This window comes from Melanostigma gelatinosum, assembly GCF_949748355.1.
Source record: "Melanostigma gelatinosum genome assembly, chromosome: 4".
Classification (NCBI taxonomy): Eukaryota; Metazoa; Chordata; class Actinopteri; order Perciformes; family Zoarcidae; genus Melanostigma; species Melanostigma gelatinosum.
The window spans coordinates 11,943,603-11,959,860 of record NC_136637.1 but is presented as its reverse complement, the minus strand read 5'-3'; the positions used below and the strand labels follow the sequence as shown (position 1 = coordinate 11,959,860).

At 43.4% G+C, this 16,258-nt stretch overlaps 1 protein-coding gene across 3 annotated transcripts in view; it reads left to right on the top strand.

Annotated features, from left to right (window-relative positions):
• Positions 1–16,258, top strand: part of rabgap1l (RAB GTPase activating protein 1-like) — a 118,329-nt gene that overhangs the window by 25,752 nt on the left and 76,319 nt on the right. Inside the window, exons 1-4 of one of the 3 annotated variants that reach the window (XM_079267080.1) lie at positions 3,933–5,716; positions 7,201–7,367; positions 11,408–11,531; positions 15,831–15,924. In XM_079267080.1, coding sequence (XP_079123206.1) covers positions 7,215–7,367; positions 11,408–11,531; positions 15,831–15,924 — 371 coding nt within the window. In that variant the 5' untranslated portion in view covers positions 3,933–5,716; positions 7,201–7,214. Of the gene's footprint in view, positions 1–3,932; positions 5,717–7,200; positions 7,368–11,407; positions 11,532–15,830; positions 15,925–16,258 lie in introns of those variants that run through there. The other 2 variants (XM_079267079.1, XM_079267078.1) reach the window with 2 other exon arrangements.

The following is a 16,258-nucleotide window of genomic DNA, read 5'->3' as shown; positions in this document are numbered from 1 at the left end:
CTGTCAGCAGCTCGACATGTAAATCGGGTGGTAAATTGGAATCGGAGATACCATGTCACCGGAAAATATATTCAAGGATTTAACTTTGCGAGTATATACAAGCATTTTTCCCGGTCTCCTCCGAGGAATGCTAGTAATCATGAGTGGATCATGGCACACACATATTTCAGAACGGTGGGGATTTACCCAGCTCACAAGTTCATCAATCCTCTCCCACATAATGAGAACCACTTTCGTCGGAGACACGATGCATGGATTACAAAGTTTGCGAATCCAAAATCTACTGGTAGATATACGGCATACCCCGAAGCATGGCCAGAATTTAATCTGGTGTCCCCCTCTGAGTTGAGAATTTCCAGGACAAGCTGGATTCAGGAAATAGTGTGTCATGTAGGCACTAAATCGGTGGGAGGAACACCTATGGAAAAAAAACCATTGGTCCAAGGTCTGGACATACGCCTGCCATGGGGAGCGTTGGCCTCGGCTTTTAACTTTGATGGGTATGATATGAATATGTTTTGGCCAGCGGAGATGATAGACGAGGTTGATTACGGGGCGAGACCCCATTGCAAGAGGGGTTTTATGCCAGGCGATCTGGATCAAGGTGGCGACGGGTGGGGGAGGAAGACGCGAAAAATTGGACGTCCACCTGTCGCACCTATTTGGTCAGGGGCAGCGACCAATATAGTCGGGACCATCCGAAATTGGGGGGAGCAGAATTTGGGCAGCCTAGGGGGTATATTATCTGGTGCTTTCTGGTGGCTGCAATATATAATACCGATACTCATTTTGATAGGTGTAATCATGGTCGTGGGTCTGCTGCATAGACTGGGCCTTTTGCCTTTGGCGCGATTTATCGTCGGAAAGATCCTTAAGGGAATATGGGCACTGATTAAAGGCACTCTGATTGTCTGCTTTAAGGTTCTCAAATACTGTCTGGGGCTGGTGGTCACACTGCTGCGAGCAGGGGTAATGAGTAACCACAGCAGAGGTGTTACCAACAAAAGGAGACCACGCCAGAGAGTGAGATTCAACGACGCTGTCCAATCAGAAGAAGTTCCACTCCGATAGGTATTAGGAGAGGGAGAGGTACGGGGGAACTCACACCTGACTATATTTAAACTCAGACACAGCCTCCCGAGACTCACAAAGCTGGACCTCTCGTGAGTGGAGTTATCATCAACTTTTGAGTTTTTCGTCAGACCTGGACCTTCCGCATCGACATTTGAAACTTCAAAAAAAAAAAAAAAACACGTAGTTTTAATTCTTTTAGACCTCTTATGGGTTTTTTGTCTGAGAAATCAGACTCGGTCCGAATATTCAGTTATTTCTATTTTTATATGTTTATTTTTCTTTCTCGCTCTCTTTAACAGAAAACCTGTTGACTGAGCAGGAATCGTAGGCATAAGCGTTTGAATATTTTAAGCAGTTTTGTTGCTCAAACTGAACATTTACTCTGGAGAAAGAAAGAAAAAAGAAGAACACCTTTGGGGACCCCTTAGCCTAATTTCTTTTGTTTTTTGTTCCTCGCTAAGGCGAGACGTGCTCAAAAAATCTTAGTCGGATTTTATTTTTTATTTTTTCCTCCAAACCAACCAGGATCACGGAGTGAGACATGGCCCAGCGAGCTGATAATTTCACCTCTGGCCCTAACGATCTCTCGCATAACGAGGTTCTCGACCAGCTTACTGCTGCACTGACCAGGATCGCGGTAAGCCAGCTATTCACCTCTGTCTTTATGCTTTTATGGCTAGCTAACAGGCGTCAATGGCCCCTAATTAGGGGTTTAACTTTGGGCTTCATCTATGTGCTGACAAGCATATATCGGGGTGTTCACGGGGTTACAGACGCGTCGGTGTGGATTCTGCCGATTTATTTAGCAAGCCTGGATTTCACAAATAGATCCTTCATCGCCTTAACAGGATTGGAGGGGTTTTTGGGAATGGGCTGGTCGGCTGTAATACTACTGCCTGGCTTCAGACCATTTTCCCTGGTCGTCGTCATGACCGAAGGTGCGGTCATGGCCTTCAACCTAGTCGTAATGTGGAACCTTATCCTCGAACAAATGCATGACCCAGATAAACAAGTTATGAAGAAAGTGCTGACTTCATACACGGCTTTCACGGCCGGAATCATAGTCATGAGATTATTTGAGAGCGTATATCAGCTCCAGAAAAATAGCGTGCTTCTGATAAATGCTTTCATATGGCATACCGAAGGAAGAGGGCTAAGGCAACGTGACAATATCCGTCACGGGGATGTAAATCTTATTCCGGCTGCGTAAGTACACGTATAGGGGTCCATAAGGAAGGAAAAAAAAAAAAATATATCTATATATATATATATAATAAAAAAAAAAAAATAAATAAATAAATAAATTCCCAGGCATATAGACGGGCAGAGGGGAGGAACTAGAAATAGGTTTTTCTTTTTCATCTTTATTTTTTTCCCAGTATGTTATTTTGTTTAAATTTTTTATCTTTTATTTTCATTTTTGCATTTTGGTTGTTACTTTTTAGTGTCATCCCCTGTATACACATTGGATTATAATCCTTCATCCGAACCATGTTTCCAGGCTGGTCACTCCATGACCCTAAGATCAGGACGGACCCGGCCGGAGGGTCAGGGTAGCCCATTAGTGGAATCACACGAAGCACCCATGTCTAGTCCCCGCTGCTCATCTCCCTGCGACGCCATGATCATGACAGCAGAGGACGGACTAGTATTATTGGAGGCCTTCAGGGAGGACGGGGTTGACCCACTCGATCTGTTCAGCCCGGAACAGATGGAGGAGCTGTCTACTGCCCTGGGTGAGTTCTACAACGATGACACAAACTGGGAGACGGTGGGAGGGGATCCTCCCCCGTCCCTGGTATCGGACGAGGACATCAGGTCACCTGAGATCGATGTATGCGGACTGGGGATCAGTCCCCTCCGGCCTTCGCCGGAGGCAGAGCCTGAGTCTGGTCAGGAAGCCGACGTCCCGCGTGTACACCTGACCCGGTCATCCGCGGCCCGGACAGTGGGGATTTCTCCAGAACCAGGGACCTGGAGAGTGAGAGAGCCCTGCGCAGCAGATTCAGAGGTAACCCCACCAGGCATCAGGGATCGCTTGAGGTCGGCTTCAAACCGGGTTGTGACAGAGGGGGACCAGATCGTTCCTGCGGTTCCGGGAGCATCGGTAACCCCCGGGGCTGCAGCACCTGAGGGAGAACCGGTACCTGGAGCTCCGATGATTCAGAGGGCTGCAGTGGCCCTCGGAGCCCCGACACCGGGGCAGAGACCGGGTCCAGGCGTGCGGAACGAGACCACTGGCCCTGCCATACACCTGGGCCCATCAGTACACCTGGGCCCACCAGCACGACATGGGCGATATATCTACGGTCCCGGTTACGATCTGGGATGGGGATCACGCCTGAGGTTCCTGGTACCAGAAAACCTGGGTCAGTTACCTCGAGACGGGTTTGGGCCGCTACGGGAGGCAACATTGCCCGAGATCAGTCATCCATATACCTGGTGGGACCTGACCTATGCTGAAATGGGCCCGAATATGTATTCCAATTCAGAAACATGGGACTGGTCGTTCAGAGGCGTGGCGAGAGCACCATGGATGCTGGAGCGGAGCATATTACTGAACCACCTTCCTCATGATCGGGTACCAGCCCGGGCACACATGGCCCGGTGTGCAGTCTGGATTTATCTACATAGTATTGGATACTGGGCGAGGGTGGCATGCGTTGATTCTGCTGGACAATGTGTGGAAGAATATCTCCTCTGGGACCAGAGGGCGTGCCGAGCCACGTGGCGGATGGAACGTGAACTACTGAGTTACTGAACACTGGGACTGCGGCTATCAAGAGACACTGACTATGGGCTTTACGCCCCAAAAAAAAAAAAAAAAGAAGAAAAAAAAAAAAAAAAAAACCCAGGTATGTGATAATATGCAATCTATAAATGTCCCTTGATATGATGATATTCGGGTATTTCCTATGATGAGGATACGTCCTTAAAATGGGGAGTATTTGTGTTGTTCCTGAGACATGTAGTATTTAGTCATTGTATTTTCTGATATATTCAACGGGGTGTATTGTGTACTCGTATATCTTGGAGGGGGAATGAGTGGGTGCATTTTTTTGTTTTAGCGTTGATTATTTTTTCTTCTTTTAAACTAGGTTTTCAGAGAGGACTAATGGTCCTTACTCTAGTTCAAAAACATATGATATAATCCACATTGTGTAGCCTGTACTGTAATGATATCTGTAAGAAGTAGAGTTTGTTTTTGGGGTTGATGAGTGTTTTACGTTTTAGCGTTATTTTTTCTTCTTTTAAACTATGTTTTCGGATAGGATTCATTTTCATTTGCCTGTCTTTATTTCTATAATATCAGTTCATGTGTTGAGTTCCAATATGATTCAAATTCCCCTTGTTGTTCTGGGAATACCTGCGTTTGTGCATTTTTACGATACCACAGAGGTCTAACATAACTTGTGTGAGCGTATAAGATGTTCTATTTTTCATGTATCAGGGGCGATTCGAGAGAGGGAGTGAGGAGAGCTGCGAATTGGCCCCCATAAAAAAAAAAAAGGGGGTGGGATCTTCCATTCACTGAGATAGACATTGTCAAAGGTTTTTACCTCAATTAATCATGGTAACTACATTTTGGGTGATACAAGAACGAAGGTAGAGACAAGTCGCGATTCGCAAGAGAGGGTGTTGAACACGGGGGAGATTATGCGAAATCGCGATGCCTCTAAACAGTTTAGCCCTGGTTATCAGGAGATATGACAAGTCGCACTAAGTTTGAACCGGTTAGACAGACCTGCGTCTGTTGCCAAGAAACCTTCCGTGGCCCTGAAGGGTACGGAGGGAACACATGAACACATACACACACACACACACACACACACACACCCCCACCCTCTCTCTGGCGGGCTCCTCAGTTCAAGGGAAGGCCAAGTGCTGATGCAGCAGTATTACACAAAGAAGCGGCCATGAGAAGGTGGGGGCCAAATTGCACACACAAGGCCATAAGAGGCCTGGGGGGAGTTTGAGGAAGAGACCTCGTTAATCATTAGTCTAGAGAAGAAAGGAAGGGAAATCCCCGGACGAAGTCATAAGGGCCAAGTCAGCGGTTTCAAGGAAAACCTAGGTGGCGGTCAGATCAAAAGATTAGCCTGAGGGGGAGCATAAATAACGTGCCCTTGACAGTGGCGGCAGTAAGTCTGCAGGGGAGCTCTTAGCGACACACAGAGAGACCCGGCTTTCTGAAAAATACGCTGATGCACGGGTTCTTTGCCTTAATCAATCAAATGATGTTGGAGATTCTGTTGGAAGAAGTGATTGATGTAGATGGGAAGAATGCGCCTGAAGCGAGCGAACCAGCCCGTGTTGGTATAAATAAGAGTCGTTTGTAACAGCAAGGCAGAAGTGTGGGGGAAACCAGAGGGTACGGTTGGTTAATGCTGAAATCTTTTCTCAGAAGGATTAGACTCTGTCTGTAGACGGCTTTGAAGGGGTTTTAATACTTAGGTGATTTTTTCGTATATTTTTAGTTAACACTTTTTCTCTGTATTTTGGACAAAGAGATTATACTTTGATTTGAATACAAATAAATAAAAACGAATTGGTACTTTTAGCCCGACTCCATTTCTTCAAATTTCCAGAGAAGCCATAAAAAAGGTGGTCACACCTCACCGGACATCCCCCAGCCCCTGAGGTAAGTTGGAGCGACCTCCAGCACGGCACACTACTGATAAGCATTCCTGACATGCGCCAAACATCCTAATACCTTATTCGAATTATTTTCGCTTTAAACTAAGAGAAGTCCTCCGGGAGAGACCAGCTTGCGTTTGAAAGAGCTTTATATCTGTTTGGGTTCTCAAGCCGGATCTTATCAATTACGAAAGGATTAAGAAAAATCTAAAAACCAAAATAAATAAAAGAGACAGAATAAATACTGGACTCTTATAAAACCAAATAATCGTGAGAGCGACAGACTACCCTGTCTATAGGAGTGGCTGCGGGTCACGTCAGATTAGACAGAAATCCAGCTTTGGACCAGGCTGGTGGTCAGATAATTAAAGAATATTCGGTACAATATTATAACCCGGTAAAGATCAATCTTAGGGTACAGCAGTCAACGAGGCAAAACCAGGGAGGATTGGGGAGAATTCTCTCATCCCCATTCTCCCGCCAGGTCAGATGTGAAGATCATATAGGGAACGGATTAAAACCCAACCCCCCCCCTTCTCGCCGCCTCTCACGGCAATACGGGGTTCACACAGGGAGGTCCCAGGTCCACCGGGCACGCGTCACGTGGAGTCTGGGTCCCTCTGGTGCATCGCAAGGGATGATGTATCACCAGCTGACCCCCTGTCGATCTGTGCATCAATGATCGATACGGAGCTCCGTCGGCTCACTCTTTTATGCGTTTCACATAAAAGGCCTCCTATTTGCTTATTACTAATTATTTCCAGATGAATTGAAAAGGTTTACATAAGGAATATAGTTCTAATAACCCAAATAGAAATAATAAAAAAAAAAAAATTATTAATAATTATTAATTTTTCAATTTTTTATTATTGAATCAAAAAATCGTGAGGGGTCACCCCCCAGATATCACGTAACAATCTGAATTGTCAAACGAGTCCTTTCCCCAAAAAGAACAAGTGCTTGATATTATCGTAATTGCAATCTATATTAAGACACTGGTAGTTAATGTCTGTTTCCCATTTGTTTATTTAACATAATCATGAAGTGATCAGTTAGTTTGCAGCTCACATCTCTTTGTGTATGAAGTTCCTGTTGTATACACCAAAACATCTGTACTATGAAAACAAGTATACCTTCCAGGGCTCGCCTTGCAGAATACACTTCTTCACCTACAGTAACAAATGCATGAATATAGACTTCAGTTGTGAAGTCCACTAGGGGGTGTGGCTTCCCCACAGGACACGTGGTGTGGATTTCCTGCCTCCTAGTAGAGGCCAGTCAGATGAAAAGTGAAATCTCCTCAGCCTACAGTTGCATTTATGGATTTCTGAATTAAAGTTTGTTATTCTAGATCTGAGTATTTTACAGAAAATAATACCGTAATTTAACAGTATAGACGGTAGGTGAATGTGCTTCACTGACTGAATCAAAGGAGTCTCTCACACTGCCTCCACAGTAACCTTCCTTTTCCTCTCCGGTGTGCTCCAGATAAGCAGGTCTTCATGACCGTGGCGGTGGACCTGGTAGTCACTGAGGTGGTGGAGCCCGTTCGCTTTCTGCTGGAAACTCTGGTCAGAGTATATCCATCAAACGAACGCTTCTGGTACTTCAGCCGCAAGACCTTCAGTGAGACCTTCTACCTCAAACTCAGACAGGTATCTCTACTAACTATGACGACCCTCACAGAACCTGCACCCATTCTCATATTTTACAGTTAGGGCCTTGCTGGGTTGCTAATACAAGGTTTGTTTGTAGACAGTTGGGCAATATGCCTATTTATACTGTAAGATATTTAACATTTGTCGACTGTCGGTGATTTTTCCATCCTGTTTACCCTGTGGTAGCTGTCCCTTTACCAGTCTGGGTGTAGTGAGACAATAAGCAGCACTGCTTTGTGGTCATATTGGATTTTTATGATTTTTGCATCTCTGATGAAATATCTTTCCTTCTTGATTTTTTTTCAATTGATTTTCCAGAGAACATCCTATCTCACAACATGTATATTGATATAAAAATTACACATATTCTGATAGTGGATATTATTAAATTCATGGAAATAACCCCTTTGATATTATTTGTCAACGTATAAAGCAGCGCCAATCTATTCTCTTTCTATGCTTCTTGCAATAGGAGGAGTCAAACATGAACAAAATGAAATAACTTGAATAAATGATCAAAGGGATTCTGAGTAGAGACCTCTGGCACAGAAAGCTGTCAGCCATATTGCTTTCACAAGGTTACTTAAGTTAATTGACACAGTCCAACATCATATATGTCTCAGTAACTGCTTTACTTCACAACCCGGCCTAAGCTCTCCACGCAGACCAGGGAAATGTGGTGCGAGTGGATGTGCAGCTTCGAAGAAGTGTGGAGTGGAGGAGGAGGTCAAAGCAGCACGGTGGTGTGTCAGTGACCAGTCAAATACCCCAGAGAGCTGCACCAGTTGGTCGTATTGAGAGCTAAAGATATGTGCACAAAGATGCAAATGTCTCCTCGTCAGATTTCCATTCCTCTCGTTCCATCTGTGTATCTCGCACAGTCTGCCTGCTTCTCATTGTCAAGCTGGCGCATCGATGCACAACATGTCATTCCCTAAACTCTGTGCTAAACTCCAACCCGGTTATCACATTCATCTTGTGAGCCGATGTCTGGCAGTCGAATGGTAGTGACCACAATCCTCTGATGCGATGAGTTTTTTTTTTTTTAAATAGCACCAAATAAACAATATCCAAGAAGCTCTTGTTAATGTAATATGGCAAAGATCACACACCTTGAAATGCTTTCCCTTCGGAGTTTCCTCACAGATTGCCTGATTTAAAAAGTGCTGAGTGAGCGAGAGTGAAGAAAGCCCATTTACTTACCTCCCACCAACACAAGGACACCGAGCCTGTGCAGGTGCTTAAAAAACTACAGTTAAGCTGTAAGCCACCTCTTTCCTGTTAAAAAGCAGATCTCCGTTAGTCGGCCGTGGGGAGCTGGCAAATCAGTGGATTGTGGGGCGCTAATAAGAGGCTCTGTCTCATTATTGGCATGTGGGTAATTAACAGTGGCGGTCTGATTGCTTCTCTAGTTATCTCCTCAGTGAATGGAAGAGTGTAGGACTGGTGCTGTGGTTAAGAGCTAATTAAAAGATAATATTGTGTGGAGGATGGTAATCAGAGGTGATACACAAAATATGTAGTCCTATTATATTATTATATATATTCAGTCCTTATTTTGCCAAAAACCGCCAGTACCAGGGAGTCATTATTTGTGCCAACGTCTCCGAATGCGTTCTGTGTCTGCTTAACTGGGAAATGTATTAGGTGTCTGCTTTACAGGACAGAAGGCTGTAGGCCACATCACATGTGTCACGTCCAAGGTAATTTCAAGAATGAGTGAAGTCCCGAAAGGACGTGGTTGAGACCAAGTCCAAACTAGGACTGAAGAAAATGTCTAAAAAGCAATTATAAAGATTTTTGAGTTTCTAAAAGATCAGCAGATATGTAAACCTACAATATAGGCGGGAGCTACATACATGTTTCAGATGGAAAATCAGAAAGAAATCGAACAAAATACGAGTTACCAGTTTGTATGCTTTTGAGATGAGCAAAATATTGAGCCAGCATTTCGAGGTTGATGGAACAGAAGAGTGTTGTCCTTGTTTAATATGACAACAGCTTAAAAATGGCTTTGCAAGAGAAACATGCTCGGTAATGTAACAAAGACTTACATTAACAGTCCTGTTATGTGAGGTACAATGGTAATCGATTAAACCCAGAGAATAACATTTAGCAGAGAGAGCTGTTCTTTCTTAATGTGTGAATAATCTTATTGGAAATCCGCAATATATGAGACTGTTTCAACAGTGGGACCTTTCTGGTCCAAATTTCTCTCACAGTTTTATCAGTGTTAATAATTCACCCTCTAGGGTTAACAATTCACCCCCAGCTATCGCAAAGCCAGCGTGTTACCTAAGCCTCAAGAGTTTCTCTCCAAATAGGCCAGACTTGATATTCTCTCCCAATTTGTGCTCTCATCACTGACTTGAGTTAGTCATTAGACGCCATGCGAGTGGGCGGCTCAATGCAGCTCATTGATCCATTCTACCAGGTGGAGGAGAAGCAGCAGCTCTACAGTAATTGAATAGACCCGAAATAAACATCAGTAGCTTATGACACCCAAGGTCAAGTCTGCTGATGTCTCTGTTCTCTCGTGCATTTCTTCAGTCTATTGCTATGGATTTAAGGAGTAGTTAAGAGCTGTATTAAGCAGTTTTATTACACCCTGGACTTCAAAACGAACTTGTTGTTGCGATCATCGATATACTTCAGAAGTTCATATGACTATGTGTTAGCTAAGACTCTTGTAATGGTACCTGCCCAGCAGAAACAGAGTAGTATTCTTATATCTTAGTCCAGTATTCATTTGGGTTTCATTCCTTCTGGACCACCTCATGAGTTAAAACAATTATCTAATTGTTTATTTCATTTATTTGAAGCTATGGTTTCAACTAAAAGTTTCACACAGGATGTTTTTCATGACTGAAAAATGACTGAAAAAACAAACAAAGATGATCTCCTAAATCAACAACCTTTTGCCATAAATACAGAAAAACAGACCCATATTTGACATTGTTCTATTTCCATTTCTTACCCTTTGTAGGTAGTGCGGAGTCAGCTTGTTAGCTGCCAGTGTCTGTCCGTGGTTTTATTTGGCTTTCCTCGGTTTAATTTAGGGGCTGGCCTGCATCCCATCTCAGCGGAGGTACAGCAGGCTCTTTGCTGCTGATTGTAGTGCTTTTCCCCTACTTCCTCACTCGCGGCTGTTTTTCTTTCGTTGTCATCTGATGAGACAGTGAGCTCTGGCCTGACCACCTGCTTGATCGATTTGGACAGGTTGTCAATGTCTAGTCTAAGGGTGGTCATGCTGATTGTCTTGTTGAGATTGACCCTCGCTGCCAATCTCACACTGACACGAGCGCACCTGCAGGTGTTCCCTCCGACCGCTGTCTGCTGGAGACGTGAGAGCCGATGGTATGCTGGCGGAGGGAGCTCTGTGCTCGCTCATGACTCTGTTGCTTCTTTGGCTGCCACGTCCTTAACGCTTCAAGTGAACATTTTCACACTGGATGATCATCCTCCTCCTAGCTTTCCTGTGCTTTAAGGGATTAGTCATCTGCATACGTGAAAGAGTTTAAATCTCATCACTGCGCCTCTCGAGCCCCTGTAGCTTCTGATTGTCTCCAGGCACTGATGCACCCTAGTTGTTTGAGTCAATTTGTTTTTGAATTACTGTACCTTGTTGGCAGCTCACATGCAGTGTGTATACAGTATAATTAAAGAAAATGACTTTGCAGAAAATAGGCATCTCTGTGTTAACTGGTAATATCTGATATAATATTGATATCAGATTGTCTCCAGGCACTGATGCACCCTAGTTGTTTGAGTCAATTTGTTTTTGAATTACTGTACCTTGTTGGCAGCTCACATGCAGTGTGTATACAGTATAATTAAAGAAAATGACTTTGCAGAAAATAGGCATCTCTGTGTTAACTGGTAATATCTGATATAATATTGATATCGACGCTAATACTTTATATTAGCGTCATCAATCATTTTGCAAAACTCTTCTAAAATCCTAGAATTTTTTTCCACTTGGATGATCCCTGATTTTGTGTGTGTGTGTGTGTGTGTGTGTGTGCGCGTGTGCACAGCAGACACCGGAGAGGGTGGGTCAGAGCGACGCTGTTTATGAGGTGGTGAGTCTTCAGAGGGAGGCAGAGAGAAGCAATGAAGGACGACTGGCCTCGCCCACTGAGGAAGAGGAGGCTGATGAAGGTATGGCTGTCTCTTTTTTTTTTTTTTTTTTTTTTTTCTTCTTCTCTCTCTGGCTCTCTCCTCGGTTGCTTGGTTTCTACCCCTCTTACTCTTAGTTGAGTTAATCGTATACAATATAGAATATATATGCCACTGACATATTCAACAATCATGCAAATTGTATAAATCTTTGAAAAGTCATGAGGCTTCTGCTGTCTGCACATCATTGCTAAGATGCCAGACAACCGCAATACTTCATCAGCAGGCCTATCCTCCAAATTCATATATTCATACATATATCTAGCTCAACATTATTTGTCCTCCAAATCTTGCGTGTTTCAAAAATGCAGCTTCACATCGTGCGGCGATGTACAAATCCCTCACTGTCTTTTATATGAGAGAAAAATGAGACTCTTCTGTGAACCTTCACAGGCACGACAAAGAAAATAATTGCTTTACCGCAAACTGCTTGGCAGAGGGAGCATTCACTTTACGTTCCACATATCCAGCATTTTTTTTTCTTCGAGGCATGAACTCCTTCTCTAAATGAGATTTTATGTTGAGATATTCAGTTTAGAATAGCGGTTTACCAACACACACCTTCTGTGTTTTTCTTTTTGTTGTGAGAAGCCCATGTGTGATATTCATTGACTGACATGAATCAACAGTGAAGTTTCATTTTCTTTAGGCACACACACATTGGCAGGGTTCTGGTTATAGGGAATGAGTGAGTGTTTGTTTGTTTGCATATATTTTAAGGAAAAGGTGTTCTGTGTGTTTTTACAACAAATTTAGTTGCATGTGTGTGACACAGAACTGCAATGACTGCTGGCAGAATCTCAGGGGTTTTGGTGGGTGGGTGTGTGTGTGTGTGGGTGTGTGAGATGGAGAAGCGTGAGTGGTTTTGTGTGGAGCCTGTCCCAATCCTGTTGGGGCTCGTTGGCTTATAGCACTGCAGTGTCAAACTACCATCAAACAACCTTTTTGGGTGAAATGAACAGCCTTCCTCAGTCAAGCAGATCAATGATCTTCCTAACCAGCCAAATAGTGCCAGTTGTTTAAATGTGTCGTGTATATAAAAATGTTCTCGCTCAAATGTCGCTTTTGACCACTGCATTGGTACCAACTAGTCAATCAGAATGATCCTCAAACCATGTTGCTTGTGGTGTCAATTCCCCGCAAACGTCTTGTTAAGAAACTGAAAGCATTCAATTTAAACATGTGACAGAGCGGAGTGGATATTTTCCGCTCAATATTATGGCATGGAGGCAAAACAGCAATATCATTAAAAGCACCCCAGTGGTTTCCAAACATGACCCACTTTCAGCCCACTAATATAAACAGGACTGGCATTTCCACCTGACCACTGGTGTGTGTGTGTGTGTGTGTGTGTGTGTGTGTGTGTGTGTGTGTGTGTGTGTGTGTGTGTGTGTGTGTGTGTGTGTGTGTGTGTGTGTGTGTGTGTGTGTGTGTGTGTGTGTGTGTGTGTGTGTGTGTGTGTGTGTGTGTGCGAGGATTTTCTGTTATCCAAGTTTCTCATTGTGTGGAATAATCGTTCACAGCTAAAATAATTAAAGTGGAGGTCATTTCGATGTCTGAAATATTTTGATTGTTAAAGTATGCATGAAAAAGACATAAAAATCATATTTATTTTGTGGAAATATGAAGAAATAGCCTTGGTGGATGTTACGCAGGTTAATAAGTCACACCTACATTTTAACAGGATGCAAAAGCCTGCATTATTCTGGTATGACGATCCAAGCACTACAGTGGAATATTAACCTCAGCCCTCAGTGAATATGAAAAAAGAAAATATAAACTTTGAAAACTTTTCAAAATGAAATCTAACATACATCTAACATTGAAGGTTGTGCTTTGTATAAAAGCCCTTTTCCAGTACACAAAAAGCCCTCTGAAACCCACGAACATCTGGCTTCTGTCTTTAGTGGGAAAGGTTACAATCGGCATTCATTACGAAAACAAATGACTTTGTAGTCACAGGTATTTCGACGGCTCCAGCTCAGATTGGCAGTGAGGGAAACATGTCACCAGGGTGGACACACTAAATATGGGTGTTGACTGTGTAAATATCTATTGTTAACAAAAGAACATATAAATACATCCACACAACCTTCACCACACTTTCAAACGAGATGGTGGGAGAGGCAAACACGCTATGGCCACGCCCACCTTAGAGGCACGAAGCGTATACCATTTGAAACCATTGGCAAAGCGAGTAATGCAGCATCTTTGTTATCGAGCAGCTTTGCTTTGACTACTATGACCGACTCTTCATCTCACCCACAAACCCCGTCCGTCTCCGTGCAAGCAGCGCTTCAACATTGTTCCCAGCAGGTCAGCACAGAGTTAGTAAAGACACTAAATAAGTAACTTAAAGGGCATACTCGTCTAGTGCTAATTGGAAAAGGAGTCTGTTGACTACTTTTAGTGGCATTTCCCATGTTAAAAGAAATCTGCATATATGCGCAAATTTTGGAGGAAAAAAAATGTTCTCTCTTCTTTGCCACCGTCAACGCTACTCTACTTTTTCTTTCCATCTTGAAGCACTAAAAGGTGTGAACAGAGTGGGATGCAAAAAAAAAAGTCACGAGTCAGCCGCCAAGGCCGGAGCTGACTGCTTTCAACTGGCACTGTAGGAGCTTTTCACAGGGCTTTTTCTATAACGCCCGCCTCCTCCCCCAGTGCTGAAAATTCCAGGCACTCAGGGCCGTGGAGCTGGAGGTCAGCCTCATTGCGTACAAAAATGAATACACTCCACACACGCATTCAATTCATGTGGATGTTGTTTTTCTTCTTCTTGGAGGCTTTAATGTGGAAAATAGGCCTGAAGCGGACATCTATTTCTTTTTCTTTTTTCTTTCACAGCAGGCTTTGTGATTGCTGCGCATTGTGTTTTTGTTGTTGCCCCAAACACATGCATCTATCCATTTTTTTATTTGCACATACATAAGACGAATCCAGATTATCAAATCCAGATAATGGGGGAAAAAAAAAAACGAGACGGTAGAAGTCAAGAAGCCACAGGCTTATGCAACGCACCTCCCCTCAATATAAGAGAAAACAAACAATAACAAAAAAGGAGAAGAAACACAAAGCATAAAAAATACAACACAGCCATACATACATAAAGCTTATTTGATTTAGTACACGAATGTCAAATAAGAGGCAAAGTGCGAGACAAAGTAAAGGACATTGTTTTCAAAATGATAGGATAGAAATAGAGTAAAATATTAAAGAACATCTTCATGGCACTTGTAGGGAATAGCTACTCACTTTAATGTAGACAGAACCAATCCACTTGTGGCTCCACATCAGAGAGATCCTATTTGAGAGTAATCCCAGAGTGAATGCAGAGCCCGTCTCTAGATTAGAAGGTAACAGTAATTGTCCTCGTCTCGTCCTCCTTTCTTTCATCACCTGGCAAGCTGGCAGTGGCATTGGACTCGCGCTTCCTCGCCACGTGTCCTCCGCCAATTTGAGGACAGACGCAGCACCTTTGTGCTCGGCCTGAACCATTTTGAAAGGACTCATCAAGCATTTATAAGGACCTGAAAAGCTCCTGCTGAGGCTGTAAGGTATAGGAGCAGCACTGCATGTTCCAGAAGAAAATGTCTGAATGCCAAGGCTTCAGTGACTGTGAATGATGGCGTTAAAACCTTTTGAGGGATGTTGCTGTTCGGATTTATTGTTGAAATATCTGTGAAATTAGAAGTTAATTGACACAATTGTGTTTTTTTTTTAATTCTTACTGTGCACTGTGTGCTGGAACGACTGTGTGTATCTGTGTGTGTGTTTGTGTGTGTGTTCCAGTGGATCTGTGTGGGTATAAGTTCAGCTCTCCAGCAGCAGAGTGAGCCAGACGATCAATTAGTGCTTCTGCATCTAAACACAAGTGGTTCGCTGTGCTGATTGCCTCTTTGTCTGCCTGGAAAATGTAGGCGCTGCTACTCCTTCCTCCATTTGACTGTGGACTCAATACTTAACAGGTTTTAAAATGTGTAATACGGTTCAGAGTGCCCTGACGTACATTATAGAAGATATAGCGGTGTGTATATATCCCATTCCAGCAGACCGATGGCTCTCACATAGCCGCTACTCTCAAAGATTCTCCTTCATGAGGTTAATATGCTTGGGACTGTGATGTGTCCTCTTGTCTACATTCATGTAGACAATGTTAAAGGTCATCTTTTGTTGGTCTTAGCACTGTTTTGATGTGGACAGAGGTTACTGATGCCAGGAATGAGCCATCTGTGCTCTAAATGTATTTTAATATCTGGGTGCGTTTTGTGTTTCCCACAGATAGCGACAGTGAAATCTCCAGTGGGACAGGAGACGTTTCCAAAGACTGTCCTGAGAAGATCCTGGAGTCCTGGGGAGGAATCCTCACCAGATGGTAAAGCCTCAGAACAGACAGGAATGAGTGATTCAAATGTAGATGTTTCCGTGTTGAGGAGCAAGGAGAATGAGACAAATTAAGATATGGATTTGTATACAGCTAGCTGGTCTAAATGTAGAAATGGTGGAAGGTATAGAGAACGAAATGGGAATATTCAAAAATGCAATTACATCAAATATTTCTTCATCTTGTGCAAAAGCACTGCGACACGAAACATTAATACTGAAAGGTGAATCGGGCACCCAACTCATATCGACTGTGATTTACTGGACAGGGCTGGGGTCCTTTTGAATTGTTTTATCATCCCTTCAGATACAGACATTAATTAAGG